This window comes from Aureobasidium subglaciale (assembly GCF_000721755.1).
Source record: "Aureobasidium subglaciale EXF-2481 unplaced genomic scaffold scaffold_10, whole genome shotgun sequence".
Classification (NCBI taxonomy): Eukaryota; Fungi; Ascomycota; class Dothideomycetes; order Dothideales; family Saccotheciaceae; genus Aureobasidium; species Aureobasidium subglaciale.
The window spans coordinates 490,020-512,533 of record NW_013566985.1 but is presented as its reverse complement, the minus strand read 5'-3'; the positions used below and the strand labels follow the sequence as shown (position 1 = coordinate 512,533).

Below are 22,514 nucleotides of genomic sequence, written 5' to 3'. Positions count from 1 at the left end.
CGTTCAAGGAGCATGATGAGTAGGTAGCACGCTGCAAGTCCCTGTACAGAGCAGACGCATGCTCCAATGTACTGTCGCAATTCCACTATACTTCTCTATGTTTGTCTTTCTCTATTTTCTCTGCGCTCGAGCACAAGAACTCTGCGACAAGAAACCCACGATCGGATGAACTTCGCGGTGCGCCAGACGCAAGTACGCCAAAAACACCCTCTCGACCTCTCTTTGATGCGCACTTGTTGTAGTCAGATAATTTGGAGCGACAGTCTTGATATTTTCAAGCGTTCCACTGAGCGACAGACGACTCATGGATCCATACAGAGCCACGGCTGAGATTGATGATCATCTGATTGCTTTCATTTGAATGAGCATCCGCTCCAAACATTGTTTACCTCCACATTGTCTTGAGGATGAACGAGGCAGGCACGGCGGATACCTTGCATATGTTCAAGGAAGTTCTGAATCGACCACTGCTTGACGATGCACTGTAGTTGGTCATCCTCAAGGAAGATTATACCCAGACTTTGCTCAGCATGTCTCTTTCGAGGCTGAGCACACGCTCGATCTCGCCGAAGCCATGGACACCGACCAACATCGCGTTGAATCAACTATTGTTGTCTGAGCGAGTTCTTGCGTTTTTCTCGGATAGAGGTTTTCGAGCGCACTGATGCAGCCGTGTAGGACGCCTCTCGACATCTAAGACACTAACACGACAAAAGACATGCTCTCGGCCGCCTGTCTCTGTTCGTCTACAATTGGTAGGACTAGAACGAGACTTATCACTGTCAACACCGTATGGACTGGTCTATAAAAAAAAGGCGATGGAGCGCCTGTATCTTGTATTTACAGATTCGCTCGACACTCAGCAAAGCAGCGGCAACTTCTCACTCCATTTTGTTGGGACCCTACCCCATGTTCATTCCCTTTCCCAACCCCATGAATTTCTTCAAATTCTGCAGGGGGAGTAATGATGAGAGTACCTCGAAGCCTTCCAGCAAGGTCTACAAGCCTCGCAAACGAAGCATCAAAGCTGGCGATTCTAAACGAACCAAGCCTGCTAAGCCTGCCAATAGAGCAGCGACTTCTTCACGCCTATCCACACCTGCCAAGGTACCATCTGAAAGTAGCGAACCTCAGCTACAGCCAACCAAGAGTACTGGGAAAACCATCGATGACGACGCGGAACTTAGAGCAAAGCTGCAGAGTGAGTCATTCCCTACGTGGGGCTGATAGTTTGACTGACAAGTCTGCTTATAGATGCTAGTAAGAATGTTCCCAAGTACCTCTTCCGCATGTGGTATGCAGGCTCTGGTCAAGATGCCAGGCTCAATACCGTCTCAGCCGTCATTCCTCATGCCTTCTTACGCGGTATTGGCCATGAATCAGTCTACCACATGACGCGTTCAACCTTCTTGTCCAACACTCAATCGCATGTCGGAGGTAGTACGCGAGTGAGCTTACTCGGAATTTTCGTCGTGGTCGCAATCGCCGTACTTTGTCTTCAATTACGCCACTTCTACGAGGGAATATCGCAAAACTGACACCGTTCATGTTGCCATCATGGATGCCGAAGCGATGGTCAAATGTAACCCAGCTTTTAACGTGGCTGTCTTAAGTCAAGTCTTTGGGGATGAATTTGGTCCCAGTTTCCACGAAGAGTACCTGGTCCACGGCGTTGTCAAGGGCCAGCACTACATGGCTGTACCGCTCAACGAACTTTGCAACAGAGGACTACTGGAGCAACTCCCAGGAGTGATCATGTCCTACAATCGCGAAATTCCATACCCTGGCTCGACTTTTGGACTGCCATGGAGCCCTAGGCCCTTCGCCATCAATGATCTTGTTCAGTTGAAAAGCATTGCTAGCCTGTACGGGCCAAGATTCAGTACACCTTTCGCTATCACTCTTTTCTGCTGCAAGAAGCATCCCCAGTTTTGGAAGAATTTGACGACGAGCGAACTCAGACAGATTGTGCAGATACTGGGTGGTCCATCTAAAACGCTGCGCGAATGGGGTCAGTCTTACAGTATCTTGAATCAGAGTGTCTACCCGAAGGGGTTTCAAGTCAGCGAGCAGATGTTCCATGTGATGCGCGCTCTGGCCATCCATTGCTCGAAGGAGAGCAACGAGCAAGACATTGTTTCGCGATTGTCTACGATCAGCGTGAGCGCCTCAGACAGCTTGGAGTCGACCGCGAAAGATTGTTCTGCAGCAACTCGTGGTTCGTCGCTGGTGCTGACTGATGTATCCAAAAGGCGAGCTCAGATATCTTCTTGCGATGACAACGACCAAGAGCTCATGAAAGCCTCGCAAAGTGCTAAACCTCATACTCCACCCTACAGTGCACTGGCTGCCGCTCAGTCGTCTCGTAGAAGATACCAACCATCGTCGATACCGCCACTCTCTGACGTTGCCATGTCTAAGCTCGGGATGAGAACTTACGATGTTCACCCATCGAGCCTCTCGAGCCCTTGGTCATTCTGCTCGGGCATGGACGCGGTTGCTAGCTTCAGCGTAGCAGTCAGCGCCCATTGGGCCCGTAGTTGACTCCACGGCTCTACTCGCGTTCGTAGCATTTGCAAGAAAGGACAGATCGTTTTGACATATCCCCCTACCGACGCCCACGCCGCTTACCAACACCGTGAAATCAAGTCGTACACCTTGTTAGGATTCGGATAAGTACGTTGTGTCGAAGTCTAGAGCAAATGCTAACTCTTTATAGTGACCTCTTCCCCGACATGTCCGAGAACACTTGTGGAAAATTCGTGTTCATGAACACTCAGGATCATGGCCCACGCTGGCACGTGGTCATCCCCGCGAACTTCCAACTCAAGGTCAATGGACAATCATGTGTGCTGCCACAAAGATTCACTATTGGACCCCTTCCTCCCTTCTCCGTCTGGGAGCAGAGACAAGGTTTTCTTTCTCTTCGTAGGAGAATCTGCAGCCGACTATAAGGCTGCCTCTGATTACGATCAGAGTGATGGTGCAGCTCCGAAGCGTCAGAAGCGTTGATGCTTGGAGTTGCTCCCGACTTAAACGTGGAGCGGAGGAAGTCAAGTTTCGAATCAGGCTTATTGGTGTCATGCTCGAACAAGTTGATTGAAAAGGATGATTGCACGCAATATTTCTGTTTTGTGGAGATTTAGAGGAGTTTGATCTGGAATTACAACATTTGTTTTCGAGTTTGCTCTTTCCTTTAGTTCTCTTGTGCTGTCGCCTTGTCTGTACTCTTGAAAGTCACTCGCACCTTCTATTTGACCTCGCTCTCACACTCATGATACTCAGTTTGACGTGATCTTCAAACCCTTCCGGTTCTTACCACATGCCTTGCACATCACAAGGGACCATCCGTTCGCCGCCAGCCATCTTCACAGATATTTCAACACACCATCATTTGGATGCGGCTTCCTGATATCAAAATGCCAAATACACTCAAGACCGATATCACCATCCTCAAAGCACTCTTGTCCATCGTTTTTTTCATCTGCTTCTGCCATCTTGTCACCGCCATTCTCAACCATCTCCTCACCTTCTGCGTAGCAGCAACAATCTTTATCCTCTTCAATACATTCCGGCGAGCTCAACGACTACGCCACCCCAACTTCCTAGATATTCAACCGCCTCGCATTCAGATATCAGCAGAAAGAGAGGCAGAATGGCGGGAAAGCCGTCGTGGACATTTTGAGCAGAGGTTCGATGCAGATCGTATGGCGCAAGCAACTCGTGATGACGAATATCAGCGAGAAAGTGAGAGGCTCTGGCAAGATGAACAGAGACGTAAGATTGAAGAGTTTCGTTTGCACCAAAGACATATCTGCACTCGGGCGACTACTCAGGTGTTCGAGGAGTGGCGACGAGATTGCCGGACTCTGTTGCAAACGCCTGAGCTCATTACATCCATGCCTCGACTGCCTCATTCACCTTGTCCGAACGATCTTTGTGACACAAGAGCAGCACAGCTGGGGATTTGCTCACATCTACTGAAGCTTCTTTACAAGGTATCGAGGTTGGACGAGATTGAAATGAAGGATGAGTTAAGATTGTGGCTTCCTAATGGAGCGAGGGTGAACCAGGTAGGAGAGTCTTGCAGGAAGCAGATGTTGGGCATGGCGAATGAGATTACACAGGTATTGCAAGAGATACTCAAGGACTTGTAAAAGGAGCATGGCCGTCTACAAAGGTGATACTCAAGTGATAGAACAGATAGCCTGGCTTTGTTCGGCATCGTTCATGCAACTTACAACCCTCTGGCGATTTGATGACTAGACACTCATCTCGCTTTTGTTTGGGCAAACATCTTCCGCCATTGAACAACGAAGACCAGCACACACACTATCACATCGTCAACCCCATCAATCCAAATCTTGGTCTTTCCAAAATTGCACGACCAGTCTCTCCATATCAGCAACAAGATCAACAAGCTCCATAGCGCCCCCGACTCTTTCAATCGAACACGACCCAATCGACGGTACGCGTCTTCATTCGTTCCACGCTTGTTCCGTCAGCTAATAGACTTGAGTCTCAAGTCCATCTCACAAGTTCACAATAACTATACTAAGCATGATGCTCCTCGCTGTCTGCGTCCACTTCTGCCGTGATCCCACCGCTACAGCATGGTTGATCGTCGGCTATGTCCTTTACTACGACGTTAGAGGGGTCAAGACTTTGCTTCTTCGATTGGCTCTTGAGTGTATGAGTCCTGGTGTGGAAGATGGATAGAAGAGAAGACACAAAATGCGGCGAAAAGAGGTAGTCAAGGCTCACGAAGACTGAGAATTAGAGACGGTGTGAGAGCGAAAATGCATTATATTTGTAATTTAATGACTTTCTACTCTATGGTGTTTCGCTTGTCTTCTCTGTGACCTGTGTTGTGAGCTTTCTACAGTCGATGCTCTCGTTACCTCATGTCTGACTGCACGTTGGAGCTATTTGTCCCTTGCTCGTCTAGGAGTCTCGGGGCACCTCTTTCTTCACTTGTTCAATCAGAGAAGCGGCGGCTGCAGAGACCCGGTCGCCTATTCCTCCTCAAGAGAGCCATGAGGAGATCAGTACTGGTCTACGACATGACTATTACCTTATTTGTCTTCTGTGGCAGAAGCTTTGGTCTTGTTAGACACAACGCCTCCAGTTTGAATACGAGGAGAGTACCAGTTGCTACCAGCAGCACGAGAAGACTTCTGGGAGAAGACGCTTTCTGTAGGAGTCATGACAGCGTCACAGACTTTGCTCTTGAATTTGGAGGAAGTGGAAGCAGAATAGTCTTCGTTGGCAGTAGGGCTTTTCATGTTGACGGCAGACCAAGGCGTGTCAGACAGATCGAAGCGAGAATCCTTGGTAGCCAGGAATTTGTCGATGTTTAGGGACGTGGAGATAGAATTGTCAGATTTCTGCTGAGGGATGCCTTCGCCAGTCTTGAGCTGCATCCTGCGGTCAACCTGCTCCAGCTTCTACGTCTGTCTTAGTAATGTGTTGTGGACGTTCATAAAGATGATATTTACCTTGCGGAGTTTCCAGGAAGCGAGCTCATCGGCGTAGAACCAGACGGTGAAAATCAAGCCGAGAAGCAAGGTGGTGTGAAGACCGAGGGTGCCAGACAGGATCATCATGCCGAGAATCCTGCAAAAGGCGATAGACAGACTTGACGAAGCCGTATTTGGAAGTGGCCACCACAGCGCCGGCGATGGAGCAGATGCCCAAAAGGGCGACGCAGACCATCAGGAGCATGAACAATACGGCTTTCTCCTCCTCGTCGGTAATAGTGTGAGTGGTATCTGTCGATGGGTAGACTCCGGAGAATTGGTACGACATCTTGATCGCAAGCTTTTGATAGTCCGTCGGTGGCTGAGAACAAGAGCATCATCACATTCGGCTCTCGTGCAAGGAATTACGGGAGATGACGGTAGTTGCCTGATGAGTTCTGGACTCCTTGACGTTTTCTAGCACTGCTCTCGCCAGGTATTGAAGAGAGGCCGCAAATAGCTTGGTATGGGAGGAGACGGCAACACTGGCGTCCTTGATACATTCTGGCCAGCAAATTTGATGAGCAGGGGTAATAATCAGCGACCAGGACCCTTCTTGTCCGCAACATCGGATGGAGACATGATAGCTTTGGCAGAGCTGTATGTAAGTCTTGGAGGGTATGAGCGAATGGTGAGGCAAGGACGAATGGAAGCTGGTTGAAGGATGGGTGGATCTGCAGACAGGGTGACCCATCTCGGCGGAAGTTTGCAGCTTTGTAAGCTTTCAATTACCCCGCGTCGTCACCCCACTTTGCTATCATCAGTCATGTCGGTGAACACTCAATTGCGCTTTCTTCGCCCTCCTCCTCGTCTCCTCCTTCTTCGTACAGCTTCTAAACAAGACACCAATCACATAACTTAACCAATCACCAACTCGATACCGCCATAATGCCCGCTGGAAGCTCCTCCGTACGGCCTCTTCACTTCCTCTCCCCCATCCTCATGGGAAGCGGCAGCTAACAAACGATGCAGGTCATCTACCCCAAGGGTAGCAACTTCAACATGGACTACTACCTCAACACCCACATGCCCCTCGCCTATAAGAGCTGGAACCAATACGGTCTCAAGAGCTGGTCCGTCGTCCAGTTCCCCTCCGACGCCGAATACTGTGTCCAAGCCATCCTCGAATGGGACACCGAGGAGAGCTGCCAGAAGGCCCTGCAATCCGCCGAGACCAGCACCGTCATGGGCGATGTCAAGAACTTCTCCGACAAGTCCCCTACTTTCCTTGCCGGCAAGGTTGTTGGTAGCTCGTAGGCGAGTGAAACGACAAACGATGAGGGGAATATACATATTGCTGGAACGAGTCACATCTGTACATATGCAATGCTGCCTACGGCGTCTTCAATGAGAAATGCTATGACTGTTCACTGCTGTCGACCCCCCAATCGCATGCTTCGTTTCTGAGACATGCAGCACTTCAACCGCGTCACCTTGACTACAACACCTCGAACGAATTGTAATACTGAGACACTCCCACCACTCGCCGTCAAGTTCTCGTCATTGCGATACAAAGGCAACACAGGGAGACAAGAACAGTCTTGAAAGGAAGGTGAAATCGGGACGTGAATTGATAACAGAGATATAAACATCATTTCATAAGAACAATAAAAGAATCTTTCCACCATAAAGCATCAAGCTCACCCACTATACAAAAGAAATAGAAGTAAGAGTCAAGACCATCTCGCTCTTCCATCCGACGAAGCATAAAAAAAGTAATATCCAAGAATCAGATCAACAAAAAGAAAAAGAAATGCAAGTCGTCAAAAAAAGATCCCAAACCAGCAGGATTTCTACCTGCGACCATCACATCACATCACACTTTTCCTTATATACAACTTTCCCTCCCCTCATATTCCTATACACCTTCTTTACATGACAAAGAAAGCACCAATGAACAGCGCCAACACACACAGACCAATATCCGTATGAACATTATCCGCAGCACCAGTAACAACCTTCTTCATCTCCATCTCCAACGCCGAACGCTCAAACGCAGTGCCATTAGAAACAGCTCCATAAACACGACTGTTACTAGCAGTACCAGCTGTGGGTCCAGCAGCAGCGACAGCAATAGCGATAGTAGCGGTAGAAGTTTCCTCGGCCACAGCGACAATAGTCTGGGTTTCTAGGATAACGACGGGAGAAGCTGAGGATTCTGCAATGGAAGACGAGGTTTGCAAAACTACGGTTGTGTAAACACCTCCTACACCAGTGCCACTGGGGGCGAAAATGTTGGCTGTGGCGTTGCTGAATGCAAAGGGTGCTGCGGCGCCAGAGCCAGCGACGCGGATGGTTTCGGTGGTTGTCTTTGTCGTCTTGATGGTTGTTGTGCTGGTGGACATGCTGTTTGCGGCTGCGGCGTTTGTGGGTGCGTAGTTGATTACTGTGGTGATGGGCAAGACTGTTGTGTAGGTGACTACGGATTGGCGGATTGTGGCTGTTACGTAGGTGGTTGTGTAGATGGTTTGGGTGACTGCCGTGAAGCGGGCGTCGTTGGCAGCGGCGGGGAGGGTGTCGCCGGAGGAGGTTTGACCGGTTTGGTCGGCGACGGTGTCTGAAGAAGCAGAGTTGGATGAGTCGGAGTTTGAGTTGCTGTTTCCAGCGTTCGAGTTGCCGGCGTTGGAGTTTTCTGTGTTCGAGTTGCCAGCGTTGGCGTTACCAGCATTGGCTTTGTTGGGAGTGGCGATCTGAGTTGCAACAGGTGCGACAGTGGTGTAGACCATGACGGTCTCGGTCACGTACTCGGTAGTCTCGGAACCTTGAGCGTCAGTGCGGGTAACAGGCTGGACCTGAGTCTGATAGATGGTGCGAGTGACGAAAATTGTAGTGTCGACAATCTGCACAGCACCGGCACCATTGGCATTGTTGGCGTTGCTACCAGCGTTACCAAACTTGGGAGAGGTCGAGTTGCCGTAGGGAGCAACCTGAGGGAAGCCAGCCGAAGGAGTAACTCTGGCGGCAGAAACAGGGGCAGTTCCATAGATGGTCTCTGCAACGACAATGGGGGCACCAGTACCGATCAGACCGCCAGTTCCAGCGGCGGCAGCGAGACCAGTACCAAGAGGGGCAATGATAGCAGATGCGGGAGCAGTGCCAGCAATGAGGGTGGAGTTGTTGTCAGCGGCAGCAAACTTCCCGGCAACGGCGGCGGCCTTGGTGGAAGAAGAAGCCTTGGTCGAGGAAGAAGCCTTGTAGGAAGAGCTGGATGTGACTTTTTTGCTAGACGAGCTTGACGAGATCTTCTTGCTCGATGAAGAAGAGACCTTGGAAGAGCTGGAGACCTGAGTACCACACTTGCCGAAGGTTGCATCACAGTTGGCAGTGCTGCAGTAATCAGCAGAAGAGCCACAGTATCCGTACTTGGAACAGCATGAGCCGAAGGCAGAACCGGCGCAGGTGAATCCGTTGTAGCCACCGCAAGTACCATCCTTGGAGATGGGTGCAGCCGGGCAAGGGTTGGTGGCAGTATTGAGAGTAGTACCATCAGCCTGCGCATTGAGGATCTGCTTCATCCAGGTAAGGTAGTTTCTGTTGCAGATGACGTTGTTTGCAGCGTAAGTAGCTTCCCAAACCATGATACCGCCGAACCTGGTGTTGCTGTAAACCTTGCTTACAAGAGTCTTCACCTCAGAAGGCGTGAGGTAGTAGCTGGCATCGCTCGAAGCAGCAGTGCTTCCAGGCAGACCAACGAGAATCTTAACATCGGCGTTCAAGGACTTGACGCCAGTCCAGTCGTTGTAGCCCTTGAAAGTTCCAGAAGTGATGGCCTGGCGTGCAGAGCAAGCAGCAGTGTTGTAGTACTGTACAAAGAGGAAATCGAACCATGCGTTCTCGACGACACCAGCAAAGTGGGCATCGGGAACGACGCACTGGGGTGCACCAGAAACGTAGTAAGGCTTGACAGAGTCCTGGGGGTACAGGGTGTTCTTGAAAGTGCTGATCATCTTGGCGTAGCCGTTGGTCTTGTAGTTGGTGAGAGCCTTGCCGTTGACAACAGGGGCGGAAGAGAGCTCGCTCTCAATATCAAAGTCGAAGCCATCAACAACAGCATCGCCGAAGGGGCGAGGGCCACCAGTCGAGGTCCATTCGTTCTTGACAGGTCCAAAGGTACCCCAGAGGAAGTTTGCAAAGTTTACAGCACTTGTTTCGTTCTTGATGAAGTAGTTGGTAGGGTATCCACCACCAATGGAGAGGAGAACCTTCTTATTGTAAACCTTCTGGCAAATGGCGATATCGGTACCAATGTTGGGGCAGTTCGAGTAGAGTTGTGTCTTTGTGCCATTGTATGTGTAAGTCTCGCTACCACAAGCGTTGCCGAAGTTCGAACCAGGCCAGCCACCGGCTCCTTGGTCAGGGAATACATTGATGAATCCGATGGCGACAATGTCGACATTGGGGTTCTTGCAGACATCTTGAAGACTGCCTTGGTTGGGACCTTGACCCCAGTATGTGACGACGTTAGTCTTTGCAGAGGCAGTCAAAGCAGATGCTGCGCCCGAGAATGCAGCTACTGCAGCTGCAGCACTGGCGATTGTGGATGATGCACGCATATCGATAGCGATAAGAATGACGATATGTAGAGATCAGAATCTATACCCGTGTAACGTGTAATTGTTAAGAATGAGTGTGATACAGCCAAAGGCCGAAATGAGAGGACGCAAACACAGTTTGCTTAAGGAGAGTGGATAACAACCGAAACCGGCTGCAACGAAAACACGAACACGAGATGGTGATAGAAAAAGAATGTATAGCAGAGAGGAAGAAGCAGATGAGAGGGAAACGGCCCTTGATAAAAGGTAGGCTCCAAATCTCCCCCATTACCGAGTCGTGCCTCTTCTGACCTACCGGCTTGAGATCATGGCTACCGCAGCCCACTCACCGTTGTGCATCACGTTACGGTCCAAAACGGTATGGCCTCGAGATTGAAATTGCGGCGCCACTGTCAAAAAGAGGGGCGGAAGTGCCTAGGTGGAAGTGATGAACCGCAGCAGGTTGGAGGAGAGAAGTCGAAAAGGCACTCCTGAGGTCTGTGCTTCGTGCCGAGCAAGCGCCCTATTGGGACAGGAGCTGCCTTGATTGGTCGCGGAGTCGTGGTAGCTCAGGCACCAAAGTCAATCTTTCTTCTCTCCACCAACACAAAACTCGCGTCAGTAAAGTAGCGAGTCGCGCATGAGATGGCGATTCTCCAAAATGGTACAATAGATGGCGATGTTGCCTAGAAGAACCGGTCAGTCAAATGGCAAATCTCGTCAATGATTTTCTCACTCTCGGGAGATCCTCAGAAAATCCTCCACACAAGTCCCAAAGTGCAAGGTGGTCGAGAACGCCGAATGCAGGATACGAGAACTCCCTTTTGCGTTGGCCGTTCTTCAGGAGACAAAGATTCGATAGCCATGCGCCAGGGATCGATGATGTTCTGTTCTTTTTCAAGAGCATGCAGGGCGTTGTGAGTTGCAATCGATACACATCTGTCGTAACGGTGAACTCACCTCCTGCTCCTGAAAAACGTCTGCACAGTCGCAGCTTCTGCAGCGATGACAATGGCGATGTGTGTGAATGCTGAGCAAAGACCTATCGATCACTTTGTTGAAGTATGATTGTATGGTCGCTATTGACCTGCTAGAAATACGTCCGCAGCATGTCTTCAGATCTGCATGAAAGTTCTATGGTCCTCAAGTCAGCTCTACCATGTTTCAGGGTGAAGCCAGGGGTTTTAGCCGTCACGGTGGCTTGAACTTAAAAACTCTACTTAAAAAGCGCTTTCTAGACCACGAGTTGAGGCTCCCCCAGATTTGGTGACTGAATACCTGGATGGTTCAGCTGCGTCCGCCAATCCTTGCGGCGTTGTTGCTGTTGATGATGCTATCTCTAAGTACCGAGACTGTTTTGTACCAGCTCAGCATACCGGCATTATATTGACGGACGGGGACAGCTTTGCGCCACGACTTGTTGTCTCGGTAGTATTGCTGCGGCAGCTGTGTCCCTCCAATAGAAGGAAAGATGGGTAAGCTGTAAACTGATTTAGCAGAAGACGTGAGAGCGATGATGTGATGTAATCTGGATTTGAAATGTTGTTTGTGCCTGGATTCTCGCTCGAAACAGCCTATTGCTACCAGATAGATCGAGGCTATTGACTACTAAAGAGCACATCTTCGTAGAAGAAAATGCGCATTGTGCTGGGGTATACTGATGGATAAAGGAAGATAATGTGAAGCCTTCCTCTAGAACAAAGATCAAAAGACGCCTCTCGCAGGACAAAAGCAGATATACCCCTTCTTTTTGTTTATCCCTTGTATTAACGTTTCCACATCGGCAGAAGAGTTTGGAAGACAGGATTCGGCAGCAGATCGCTCCTCGACGATACCGGGCTGCAGCAAATGGAAGTCCGAACTACGAGAGCGCGCTGTTCACTATCGTTGGACGGATGTGCTGTGCGTAGATGAAATGCCGTTGGTCCTATGAGGCAAATGACAAGTAGTATGAGGTTGTGTGCACGTGAGTGCTATCCCTGTTGACGTGCTGACGTTGTCTCATCAGTCGAGCATAATGGCGCCGTCATCGTCAACGACGATAGTACTCTTTTTCTCCTCGGCGACCTTGCCACGCTTGGCGATTTGCTCGGCCTCTGCTTCTCCAGTATCCAGGTCAGCATCTGCAGCAGTACGCTTTGTAGAAGAGCGAGTGGGAAGATTGTGGCCATTTGAGGATGCAGCATCGGTGGTGATAGCTGTTGGGGCAGCAGTCTTCTTGGGGATGGTCTGGAGATCGGGGATGAGAGTGAAGGGTTCGGTGGTGGCGGGTGCGGATTGAGCAAGGTCCCTGATGAGAAGTTAGTTTCATACAAGGCAAGCCAGCGGCGGAAAGATGGATGAGGACATACATGTTGGAGATGGACAGCTCGAGGTTGACACGCTCGCCCTCTTCACCTTCACCACGAATGATGACGGTAGAGTTGTTGACAATGTTGATATCGTTCAGCGATTTCTCGAGGTTGTCGTTGTCGTCCATTGCCATATCAGGGTCATACCAGACACCGGCACTGTTGCTGACCTCAACCTCATCTTCCCTGTAACCGAGCTTCCTGACTAGAACCTCCTTGACGAAAGATTCGAGCGTCGTCTTGTCGGTGTTGATGACCAGTCTGGCGTAAGCAGTGGCGCAAACACCGCAGTCAGGTCTCGGTGGGCGCAACGATTCCTTGTTGATGACACGTTCGGTTGATTTTGTCAAAAAGACCATCTTCGCCTTGGCCCAGTCACCACGCATGATCTTGAAGGCTTGTAGTACACACAGAGCTGCCGTGGTAGCGTTAGTTGTGGCAATGGCAGGGATGATGTTTCCAGCCATCTGTTTGATGTCAAACTCGGACTTGGTCTCGATACCGAAGGTGATTGAGCGGAGATTGGCTGCTGCTGCTACAAAGTCAAGCGTGTCCCTGTCGTCCTTGTCGAAGGTCAGTATCGGCGGAGCATTTCCCGTCTCTTGGTCTGCGCGCAGCTTGTCAAGACGATCGCTCAAGCGGATCAGGCTGTCGGAGAAGACGGCAAAGTTCTCCTCCAAGGACCAGTTCTTCTGGTCATCTGCCAGTGACTCGCGATCGACATTGGCAGCTCCGACGTTGACAGCGTCGAAGTCGAGAGCGGTCGGGGGCTTGCGTGTCCTCCACATGTCCTCCATTCCGAGTAGTCTGTTGATGTCCTGGGTGAAGACCTTGTCAAAGACCTTTTGTGGGAACTCTGTTGAGCCCATGGATGCGCGGATCTCTTTCAATGCGGCCGCCTCTTTCTTCAGCTCGGCAATTTCCTCCTTGTTGTTCTCATCTGAAGTATGGTCGAGATCTGCTGCTTCATCTTCACTGATGCCGAACAACTCGTTGAACAGATAGCTCTTTGCCCAGACGATACAATGGATGGCTTGACTCGGAGTGCTTCGGATGGTGCAGACGGGGAATGACTTGGGAGTCTCTTTCGGCGCGCAGTCGTAGCATTCGGTGAGACGCTTGCGGATGGGCTGGACTTGGCCATTGAAGCCAGTGGTACCGCTCTCGATCAGAGGGACGTCTGCGGCGAGGCACATGCGGTTGACGTGGCGGCGTGCATCGAGGTTGTCGAGGGCATTGAAGACGATGACGAATTCACGGAACCAGTCAACATTGAATTGTGGATCCTTGATGTTCGCGTGGTGTGCCTCGATCTTGACATTTGGGTTGAACTTTGATGCAGCCTCGCGGGCGACCAGGGCTTTGGACTTTTTGATGTGGGCGTGACGGAAGAGGAATTGGCGATTGAGGTTGGAGAGATCGATTGTGTCGAGATCAACCACGTGAATCTCGCCAAAGCCGGTGCAGACAAGGTTCTTGAGCAGTTCGCAGCCGATGCCACCGGCGCCGACGACGAGGATGCGCGCCTGCTTGATGTTGGCGAATTGCGAGCCGAGCGACTGCTTGAGGAAGCGTTCGCGCGGCATGGTGCTGTGCGGTTGGACGTGGATGTGGAGTGGTGAGATTGCTATCGACAAGCTGGCATGTGAGGAAGTAGACAGAGAGCGTGTTGACGGGGGATGCGAGTGAGAGGACGTCGTGTTGATCGAGGTCAAGTTCGTTTCACCTAATTACCTGCCCTTCACTTGTCGACCCCAGATCAAAAGTGTGTCTGCGATGACGCGCCCGACTTTGTCACAAAGACCGAGGTTGGATACGCGACTGCCTCCGATTGTCGCCCTCTCCTTTCACTTACACCAATTTGTGTTGGTGTGATGAAGAGAGAGGTGAACAATGTCTTTCGGAAGCTCAGAGGTGATTATGCCGCTGTTTACGAAAATATGACCAGTCAACACTATTCCCGACCGCGACGTGTTGGAAGCTCCGATTAGGAAAGAGCAAGTTCTTCTGACAGCCAATCATGACGCTTCGTCCCCTGCCTTCACTCTTATTCTTGCCCATCCCTCTCCATTACTCTCTACCTATTCCTGCTGTATCAATCAGCCGACCAACATGTCCGACGATGAGGTGGATCATGAATTGATCGAACTTCTCCGACAATCACTGCTAGGATCAAAGCCTAACCCTGACGACATCACTTCCGACACAAAGGTTTTGCGCCATGCCGAATATATCTACAATAACAGCATTGATGTTAACATTGATGCTCGCGGCACAAGGGCTGCTGCTCAATTGATCTGGTCTCAGATGCAACTGCGTTGCTACAGTACAGAAACTTGGTCTGAGCATGAACTGCATCCCAAAGCAAAAGATGAAGCTACTCTGAACTTCATCTTCGTCATGGATCTATTGAACTTCAGCTTCTGGAGCGAAAAGCCCGAGAGTGAGAGATATGCTGTCGAGTATCGTGGCCAAACATGGACTGGTTACTGGAGTCTCGTCGCGTGCCTGCAAAGAGCTCTTGATGAGGGTATGTTTTCCTCCTGTTCTATCCATTGCTTTCTCAATTGCTCCTCGTCACTCACACACATGCAGATATCCCTATCACGACTCCTTCCTTCTATGCCGATGAGTCTGAGTGCCCAGACGAGAGAATCGCGTACGTCTTTCGATCATCAACTGGAGAGGAGATACCTATGCTGCAAGAGAGAATCACCTGTCTTCGGGATGCCGGTCAAGTACTTGAAGATGTCAGTCATAATCATGTCCTGCTTTTGTCTCCCCACTGACCCGTCTAGACTTTCGATGGCAGCGTTGCCAACCTTGTTGCCGCCGCCGACAACAGCGCAGGGAAACTCGTTAACCTTCTGGCTCATCGTTTCTCTTGCTTCAAAGACGAATCGATATATGAGAAGCGTGCTGTTCGCATCATGAAACGACCTCAGATTCTGGTCGCCGACATCTGGGCCGCATTCAATGAAGAAAGCTACGGCGAGTTCCACGACATTGACTCAATCACTATGTTTGCAGGTACATTTGTCTCTCTCCTAACTTACTATCAATGGACTGACTCTGCAAAGACTACCGTGTACCTCAAATTTTGCACACGCTGGGATGCCTGACATACAGCCCACCCTTGGACAGCACAATCCGCACACAACGACCCGTTGACCATGGCTCGAGCTACGAAGTCCAACTACGCGGTTGCAGTATCTGGGCTGTTGAATTGTTGCGTAGGGAAATTGTTCGAAACAATCCTGGTGCTAAGGTCAATGCCATATTGATCGACTTCTTCCTGTACGACCTGGCCAAGGAGAAAGAAAAGGCTGGGGAGCCGGCTATTCCGCATCATCGGACTAGGAGCATCTGGTATTAAATGGAACACAATCGCAACACAATCAGACTCAGGCATACGACCTGGTAGCTCTGACCATGCATCGGTACTCACAGCAGGAGGATGCACCGTGTCGGCCCGACTACTCGACGCTCGGCACATGGGAAAACACCCTTCTGTGTAAAGGCCCGATCATCGCTTTCGCGCAGAATGTTAAAATGACAAGACAATTCCAGATTCATCAATAGGTTGCGTGGCCCAATGGCAAGGCGCTTGACTACGAATCAAGAGATTGCAGGTTCGATCCCTGCCGTGATCATTTTTGCTTGTATGCCTCTAGCTAGGCATGCTTCTGCCTGCTTTTTGCCCTGTCCGATAGATGCGAGAAGGTTGTCCTACAAGGCATGTTTGAGTCGTTGTTTTGTAAGGCATGTCTCCTCCGCTCAATTCCAGGTAAGCCGTTGGAGTGACTATGCGGAAACGATGCTGGGCCGATATCGCTCACGTCAGGGTCATACCAATAACCAGTGTCCAAAACACATCCGACGACGTAGTTGCCCAAACTTTACTTGTATATGATTCAGCTTATACCCCTATATAATCTTGATGAGTGTTTAGACGAGTTCGTAGAGTCTAAGGACGAACTTTTGCTAGATCGGGTCTCTGGGGTCTATTTTTAATTTCTCTCATGCCTTCTTCGGGAGACCCTCTCTCACCAGGCTGTTGCACATGGCAGATCTGATGGCTCAACGAACCCTTACAGAAAAATATGGGCTGTGCCCTCCTGCCGGTTACTTAAGGTCTATTTTTGTTTTCATACTGCTTCTTCAAGTACTTTAGAACCACGGTAGAGAGTAAAAATGTGAGGTAAAGAGCTAGATTCGACATTGCTGGCGTGAGAACGCAGTATTATATTGTTCCAGAGTTGTGAGTTGCTCATAACAGGTTGTATAGTGTAATGGTTAGCACCTCGGATTCTGATTCCGGTAATCCCAGTTCGATCCCGGGTACGACCTCTTCTTTTGCTCTTTCCCAACAACATCAGGGGTCGGTGGCTGGGACAAAACGTGATTCTTGACATTCGATGGACGAAGGAGCGTCTCGTGGCTTCTGCTTTTGTCGCGTAAGGTCGATTTTCGAAGCCAAGACTGACGAGGCCAAGCTAGCTGACAGGCACGCCATCACCCATTCTCGGTCTGCCTTCCTTGGGACCAATTCCTCTTCTTCTCATCCTTTCAGCTCGAAGCTGCCTCTGAAGCGGCAGTAAACTAACGATGCCAACGGTAAGTGCTCGATTACACCGAATAGGATGCCTGACAAGCAATCAATGTTTGCAAAGCCACCGCCTCTCGGCACGCGACTTCCGAGTTGTGACGTGCCGACTTCCCTAGTACTGGACTTTGTTGAAGGAATACAACAAACATCTTCAATCCGGCAAGAACGCTGCCGCTGTCCTTTTCATAACCATCGGACTTTAGGGCGTTAGATCAAACCCCTCTCCGAATTGCTAATCTAATAAGTACAAGAGGCATTGCCACCAGTTTGATTCGAGAATTTCCCTATCTGTATTTTTCCTTGCCCAGTTTCTCATAAACCGTCTGCTGCAGTCACGTCGTCATGGAGGACGATAACGCGACAACATTGCAGCCCATCCGTACTGGACGCTCAACGCGACAATTTCTATCACGCACGCGATCAAATAAATCCAACAGATCAACCAAGTCACGCTCGAGGTCTGGTTCAAGGCCGAGTCGACCCAGCAGTCCGCTACAGCGACTCACCTCGGCAAACTTCATCGATGATCATGGTATCTACCACCACCACGCCGATTCGGACTATGAAGAAGTAGAAGAGCAGGAATCAGAACACGCTGGTAGTGATGGTCTATCACCACAATCTAGCTCAGAGCTGGAGAAAGAGAAGCAAGAGCCGGATGAAATACCTATGGAGCCTTTTGGTGCAGAAACAGCACGCGACCTTGAAGCCCAGTCAGAAAAGGGCGACCCACCTGCGCTCTCAAGGAAGTCTACCTCAAAATCAGTCAAGGACCCCAATCTAGTAGGATGGGATGGTCCTGACGACCCGGAAAATCCAAAGAATTGGAGCAATGGGAGAAAATGGGCCGCGACCCTGGTCGTATCGTCCTTTACTTTCATCTCGCCTGTCTCTTCATCAATGGTCGCTCCAGCAATAGGTGTCATCAGCTCTGACTTCAACATCACAAGCACTGCTGAGCAGCAACTGGTGCTGTCCATCTTCGTTCTGGCATACGCAATCGGCCCCCTCTTCCTAGGACCAATGTCCGAGCTATACGGACGTGTCAGAGTACTTCAACTCGCCAATGCCTTCTACTTCGTGTTCAACCTTGCTTGCGGCTTCGCCCAGAACAAGGGGGAGATGATGGCTTTCCGCTTTTTAGCTGGACTAGGCGGTAGCGCTCCCCTGGCCATTGGTGGCGGTATGCTAAGCGACTGCTGGAGACCTGAGGAGAGAGGAAAGGCCATAAGTATATACAGCTTGGCACCTCTGCTAGGGCCAGCTGTAGGACCAATAGCAGGTGGATTTATAGCAGAGAACACTACGTGGCGGTGGGTGTTTTGGTCTACTTGTATAGCCTGCTTCTTTATTCAACTTTCGGGCGTTTTCTTCCTGCAAGAAACTTACGTTCCGGAACTTTTGAAGCGGAAGAAGCTCCGCTTGATCAAGGAAACCGGAAACACGGGACTTTTCACCGAGTTTGATGATCCGAATCGCAAGCTATCAGTCCATCTGAAGACTGCCTTTACTCGGCCATTCGTCATGATTGGCACCCAGCCGATCGTCCAATTCCTGGCTATCTACATTGCATACGTCTACGGACTGATGTACCTCGTCCTATCAACCTTCCCTGGCCTCTGGACAGGCATCTACGGCGAATCCACCGGTATAGGCGGTCTAAACTACGTCTCCCTAGGCCTAGGCTTCTTCCTCGGCACCCAAATCGGCGCCCCCTTCAACGACTACTTCTACCGCCGCCTCAAGAAGCAAAACAACAACATCGGTCGCTCTGAATTCCGCGTCCCTCTGATGTTCCCAGGCTCTGTGCTTATTCCCATCGGTCTGTTCATCTATGGCTGGACCGCTGAATACAAGACCCACTGGATAGGGCCAAACATTGGTGCTGCTATCTTCTCGGCTGGCAATATTTTGGTCTTTCAATCTTGTCAGACGTATATTATTGATAGTTATCAGAGGTATGCGGCATCTGCTGTCGCATCCACAACAGTGCTCAGATCGCTTGCAGGCTTTGGATTCCCGCTTTTTGCTCCGGCCATGTATGATGCATTGGGTTATGGATGGGGGAATTCGGTGCTTGGGTTTATTGCTGTGGGCTTGGGGTTGCCGGCGCCGTTTATACTGTGGAAGTTTGGAGAGAGGTTGAGAGCGAGGAGCAAATTCGCTTCTGGTGGCTGAGAGGATCGCCGGGCTTCCGGAAGGGTGTTACTGCCACTATAGCTACGACGATCAATGAATGCTTCTTGTGCTAGATTTCACTACCTCTACGACTCTGCATCTGCTTCTCTTATGAATAAGAATATAGGTGACCTATGGCCAAACTTCCGATGTACTGCCGACAGGCTTCAGCAGCGAAGGAAAAAAAAAAGGCTTCAAATTCATGGAAAGATGGAAAACCTATCTGTAGCAAAAATTATGTTTGCCAGCGTACTGGATAGGCATACCAGTAGCAAAATGATCACGGCAGGGATCGAACCTGCAATCTCTTGATTCGTAGTCAAGCGCCTTGCCATTGGGCCACGCAACCAGTTGTTACAGCTGCGACCGCTGTGGTAGAAAATGATTCCACTCAATATTGAGAGATCTTCTAGAAGGCCATCCACAAGGAGGTCACGCATGCCGACAACAGCCGTAGAAAGGCAGACTGTAATTAAGAGGATCAATGATGGTCAGGGAGGGAGCACGATCTCAAGGCTCTCAGGAAAGGCACATTCTGGTTTCGAATACGACTCTGCATTTTGACAGCTACATTAGCAGAGGGAAGTTGTCGTCGAGATGAAGCCTTTCTGAACAGCCAGGTACAAGAACATAAACAAGGTCAGGTACGTGTACCTGTTTCTGAAAGTGTCCCATCTCCTCATCATAGCTCACAATTCTCAAGCCCATCCTGCATATCGACACAGACGACACAATCCCCTATCTCCTTCAGAGACGCTCCAAACCCCTGTACCCGGCTCGTTTCGTCGCCTTCGCCTGTGTTCGTTCGTCGTCTTCACCTGCACTCATTTCTGTTAGTGGCAGAGCCGTCATGACTTGCGGGAACAGGACAGCGATGGAGCATAAGCAGCCAACTTCTCCTCTTGTCGGTTTTTTGGTTGTTTACTGCGTTGTGGACATCTGGGAGGGGTAGGTCTAGGAATCTTGCTTGTGATGTTGAGCGCCGAGGGGAGTATCTCATCATGCATGTTGTGGCTTTTTCGGTAGCTGTCTGGATGCAGAAACAATTTCATATCGAGAGCGTGTGCACTGGGAGTTTGGGAAACGGAAGATGGAATGCTGTACAAGTAGAATTCTGATTGGCAGAGAGTGACTTGGACCGGGAGAGTCCATGGTAGGTAGCAGAAAAGCTGCTTGATCGACTTGTCCTTTAAGCTCTTTCCTATGACAAAAATGGATTTAGCACTGCAGCAGTCTACCCTTGTGGTGTTTCAGGCTCCGGGGGCGATGCAGAAGCTTCGTCTAGCAGCGTTGTTTGACTGTATGGATGATGTTTCCAGGATATCGTATAGGACAGCCATGATGTGGAGACCGTACACGTGCGTGCTGGCATCTGGCGGCCAGAACGCGACGAGCCTGATACGCTGCCTGAAGATGTTGGCTCTCCGGCAAGTCATGCGTAGGTGCCTCCTCGATGATGCCGCTGTACGATATGTATAGAAGGATATTAAAGCATCTGCAGCGAGAGGTCCGTTGGTCCGTTGTCGATGATGTCGATTTGGACCGAGACATAGCAATCAGTTTGTAGGTCTAGGTGTTTTCTGGTCAGACGAAGACGTCGAGCTGAAGTCGGTTGTGGTGGTGGTCTCACAGCCGACTTCATGTGGCTGCCGAGACAAAGATCTGGACGGTGCTGGCGTAGCGGATCCTGGACTCCGGAATGTCCTCTTCACCATCTTTCATAGCCTCATCCTCGTCTTCTGGAGGGACGATGTCGTCAATGGCTCCCACCGTGCCAGTCTCGATACGAACATTGTATTCACTCCTCTGCTGAAACCATAGTGCCAGACTCAAAGCTTTTGCGATTGCTTTTCCGGTACCCTTGAGCACGATCTCGTCTTGTTCGTGTTTCTGTGCAGCCATGGTGGCAGCGATACGCTCGATGTCGCTGATTTCGTCGTTGATGTGGGAGTACTTGGGACGTTTGGAGACTTGATCAGCGGCGGATTGGGCCAAACGCTTTTCCGCCTGAGCGAGCAGCTTTTGCACGCGCTTTACAGCTGACATGAAGGGTGTTTTTGTGGAAATATAGACAATCTTGGGAACATCGGCGCTGGCGTATTGTGATGCGATTGGTGCGCGTAGCAGTGGACGCTTTTCTACTTTGTATACTAGAGGGAGAGTCAGTCAGAAGTGAAAGAGAGGAACAGTCTTTGGAGTATCACCTCTAGGTAGGCGTGACATCTTGCGCGGCCTCTTGGAGGCACTCTGGTCTTGTGCCATGATGTCAGTATAATCAAGTTGCAAGTAAACATCAAGGTTGAAGCTTCGTCTCAAAAAAGCTCTCCACCTTTCCAGCCTCAGCCACTTCTTCTCAGCCACGAGTCAAGCAGCCACTCATGAAGCCTTCGCCATCGATTGTCATCTTCCACATCAGTCACCGACAGCCCGTTCAACACAAATGTCTCTACGCCATCTGGTACTCAAAGGCATTGTGCCATATTCCAAAGCCGCCAAGCTTCAGCAGGAACTGGTGACAAAGTTTCTGGCTCACAAAGCCTCCCCTGCAACAACGCCTGCTCCAATCCCGACCATCATTACAACTCAATTCTCTCCTGTCTACACATGTGGCCGTCGCGAGGTCGGTACCGTCTCCCAGGAACAACAAGACTTTCTGAAGGACAATGGTAGGGCTGAGTTCCATGAAGCTCTCCGTGGCGGCCAAACTACTTTCCACGGTCCTGGCCAGCTGGTCGCATATCCTATCATTGATCTGAAGAAACACAACATATCGCCAAGAAACTACGTGTGCCTTTTGGAGAAGACTCTGATCAAGATATGCGCACAATACGCTATCAAAGCCATGACTACAGAACACCCCGGAGTTTGGACCACCCCAGACGACAAGATATCCGCTTTGGGTGTCCACTTGAGAAGGAACATCACCAGTCATGGCGTCGGCCTGAACATCAATACCGATCTTTCATGGTTCAATCGCATTGTTGCTTGCGGCCTTGAGGGCAAGCGAACCACAAGTTTTGAGAATGAAGGCGTTCATGGTCAGATCGTCGAACATGTCGCCAATGCTTTTGTTCGACAACTCGCTAGTTCGCTCGACATCAAAGACATTCAAGTTGAGACGATCACTTGAGCAGCTCATGAGCCGTCTATCAACGCTCGTCCCCACGGGGTATGAAGCAACGTGCCTGGTTATGCTTCGGGCCGGCTGAAGCATACTAGCTATAACAAACTCATCTGAACTCAATTGAAGCTGTCTTCTTCTGGGGGAGCTTGTCCGAGTTGTCATTTCTTTTCCAGTCATCGGAGCAAAATTTTATGACTCGCA

General features: G+C 50.3%; 11 protein-coding genes across 11 annotated transcripts; 7 read left to right on the top strand and 4 right to left on the bottom strand.

Moving 5' to 3' along the window:
* The first annotated feature begins 561 nt into the window (after positions 1–561).
* Positions 562–1,476, top strand: AUEXF2481DRAFT_218522 (uncharacterized protein). The gene is made up of 2 exons (XM_013488555.1): positions 562–1,201; positions 1,262–1,476. The coding sequence occupies exons 1-2, from the start codon at positions 793–795 to the stop codon at positions 1,393–1,395; spliced, it is 543 nt and encodes a 180-aa protein (XP_013344009.1). The 5' UTR covers positions 562–792; the 3' UTR covers positions 1,396–1,476.
* Positions 1,393–2,664, top strand: AUEXF2481DRAFT_218503 (uncharacterized protein). The gene has a single exon (XM_013488554.1). The coding sequence runs from the start codon at positions 1,558–1,560 to the stop codon at positions 2,542–2,544; it is 987 nt and encodes a 328-aa protein (XP_013344008.1). The 5' UTR covers positions 1,393–1,557; the 3' UTR covers positions 2,545–2,664.
* A 526-nt stretch (positions 2,665–3,190) lies between these two features.
* On the top strand, positions 3,191–4,393 carry AUEXF2481DRAFT_696946 (uncharacterized protein). Its single transcript, XM_013488553.1, has one exon. The coding sequence runs from the start codon at positions 3,399–3,401 to the stop codon at positions 4,155–4,157; it is 759 nt and encodes a 252-aa protein (XP_013344007.1). The 5' UTR covers positions 3,191–3,398; the 3' UTR covers positions 4,158–4,393.
* A 682-nt stretch (positions 4,394–5,075) lies between these two features.
* On the bottom strand, positions 5,076–5,606 carry AUEXF2481DRAFT_5036 (uncharacterized protein; the record flags this gene model as incomplete). The annotated part of the gene is made up of 2 exons (XM_013488291.1): positions 5,076–5,447; positions 5,499–5,606. The coding sequence occupies 2 exons, from the start codon at positions 5,604–5,606 to the stop codon at positions 5,076–5,078; spliced, it is 480 nt and encodes a 159-aa protein (XP_013343745.1).
* Positions 5,607–6,407: 801 nt separating this feature from the next.
* AUEXF2481DRAFT_5035 (uncharacterized protein) lies at positions 6,408–6,776 on the top strand (the record flags this gene model as incomplete). The annotated part of the gene is made up of 2 exons (XM_013488290.1): positions 6,408–6,428; positions 6,492–6,776. The coding sequence occupies 2 exons, from the start codon at positions 6,408–6,410 to the stop codon at positions 6,774–6,776; spliced, it is 306 nt and encodes a 101-aa protein (XP_013343744.1).
* A 297-nt stretch (positions 6,777–7,073) lies between these two features.
* Positions 7,074–10,492, bottom strand: AUEXF2481DRAFT_218390 (carbohydrate-binding module family 18 protein). The gene is made up of 2 exons (XM_013488552.1): positions 8,041–10,492; positions 7,074–7,346 (listed from the first exon to the last, which is right to left on the bottom strand). Exons 1-2 carry the CDS (start codon positions 10,070–10,072, stop codon positions 7,336–7,338), a joined length of 2,043 nt encoding a protein of 680 aa, XP_013344006.1. The 5' UTR covers positions 10,073–10,492; the 3' UTR covers positions 7,074–7,335.
* A 1,563-nt stretch (positions 10,493–12,055) lies between these two features.
* AUEXF2481DRAFT_5033 (uncharacterized protein) lies at positions 12,056–13,988 on the bottom strand (the record flags this gene model as incomplete). The annotated part of the gene is made up of 2 exons (XM_013488289.1): positions 12,056–12,341; positions 12,403–13,988. 2 exons carry the CDS (start codon positions 13,986–13,988, stop codon positions 12,056–12,058), a joined length of 1,872 nt encoding a protein of 623 aa, XP_013343743.1.
* A 495-nt stretch (positions 13,989–14,483) lies between these two features.
* On the top strand, positions 14,484–15,786 carry AUEXF2481DRAFT_97722 (uncharacterized protein). The gene is made up of 4 exons (XM_013488551.1): positions 14,484–14,932; positions 14,998–15,152; positions 15,201–15,432; positions 15,483–15,786. Exons 1-4 carry the CDS (start codon positions 14,515–14,517, stop codon positions 15,776–15,778), a joined length of 1,101 nt encoding a protein of 366 aa, XP_013344005.1. The 5' UTR covers positions 14,484–14,514; the 3' UTR covers positions 15,779–15,786.
* A 1,094-nt stretch (positions 15,787–16,880) lies between these two features.
* AUEXF2481DRAFT_39976 (uncharacterized protein) lies at positions 16,881–19,270 on the top strand. Its single transcript, XM_013488415.1, has one exon. It carries the CDS (start codon positions 17,354–17,356, stop codon positions 19,187–19,189), a length of 1,836 nt encoding a protein of 611 aa, XP_013343869.1. The 5' UTR covers positions 16,881–17,353; the 3' UTR covers positions 19,190–19,270.
* Positions 19,271–20,827: 1,557 nt separating this feature from the next.
* Positions 20,828–21,451, bottom strand: AUEXF2481DRAFT_5030 (uncharacterized protein; the record flags this gene model as incomplete). The annotated part of the gene is made up of 2 exons (XM_013488288.1): positions 20,828–21,339; positions 21,394–21,451. 2 exons carry the CDS (start codon positions 21,449–21,451, stop codon positions 20,828–20,830), a joined length of 570 nt encoding a protein of 189 aa, XP_013343742.1.
* AUEXF2481DRAFT_218278 (uncharacterized protein) lies at positions 21,433–22,464 on the top strand. Its single transcript, XM_013488550.1, has one exon. It carries the CDS (start codon positions 21,630–21,632, stop codon positions 22,317–22,319), a length of 690 nt encoding a protein of 229 aa, XP_013344004.1. The 5' UTR covers positions 21,433–21,629; the 3' UTR covers positions 22,320–22,464.
* The last annotated feature ends 50 nt before the right edge of the window (positions 22,465–22,514 follow it).

Coding starts and splice junctions, on each gene's coding strand:
- AUEXF2481DRAFT_218522 (XM_013488555.1), top strand. CDS start 793: ATGGACTGGTCTATAAAAAAAAGGCGATGGAGCGCCTGTATCTTGTAT. Junction 1,202..1,261: donor ACTTAGAGCAAAGCTGCAGA/GTGAGTCATTCC, acceptor TATAGATGCTAG/TAAGAATGTTCCCAAGTACC.
- AUEXF2481DRAFT_218503 (XM_013488554.1), top strand. CDS start 1,558: ATGGATGCCGAAGCGATGGTCAAATGTAACCCAGCTTTTAACGTGGCT.
- AUEXF2481DRAFT_696946 (XM_013488553.1), top strand. CDS start 3,399: ATGCGGCTTCCTGATATCAAAATGCCAAATACACTCAAGACCGATATC.
- AUEXF2481DRAFT_218390 (XM_013488552.1), bottom strand. CDS start 10,072: ATGCGTGCATCATCCACAATCGCCAGTGCTGCAGCTGCAGTAGCTGCA.
- AUEXF2481DRAFT_97722 (XM_013488551.1), top strand. CDS start 14,515: ATGTCCGACGATGAGGTGGATCATGAATTGATCGAACTTCTCCGACAA. Junction 14,933..14,997: donor GCAAAGAGCTCTTGATGAGG/GTATGTTTTCCT, acceptor ACACACATGCAG/ATATCCCTATCACGACTCCT. Junction 15,153..15,200: donor CCGGTCAAGTACTTGAAGAT/GTCAGTCATAAT, acceptor TGACCCGTCTAG/ACTTTCGATGGCAGCGTTGC.
- AUEXF2481DRAFT_39976 (XM_013488415.1), top strand. CDS start 17,354: ATGGAGGACGATAACGCGACAACATTGCAGCCCATCCGTACTGGACGC.
- AUEXF2481DRAFT_218278 (XM_013488550.1), top strand. CDS start 21,630: ATGTCTCTACGCCATCTGGTACTCAAAGGCATTGTGCCATATTCCAAA.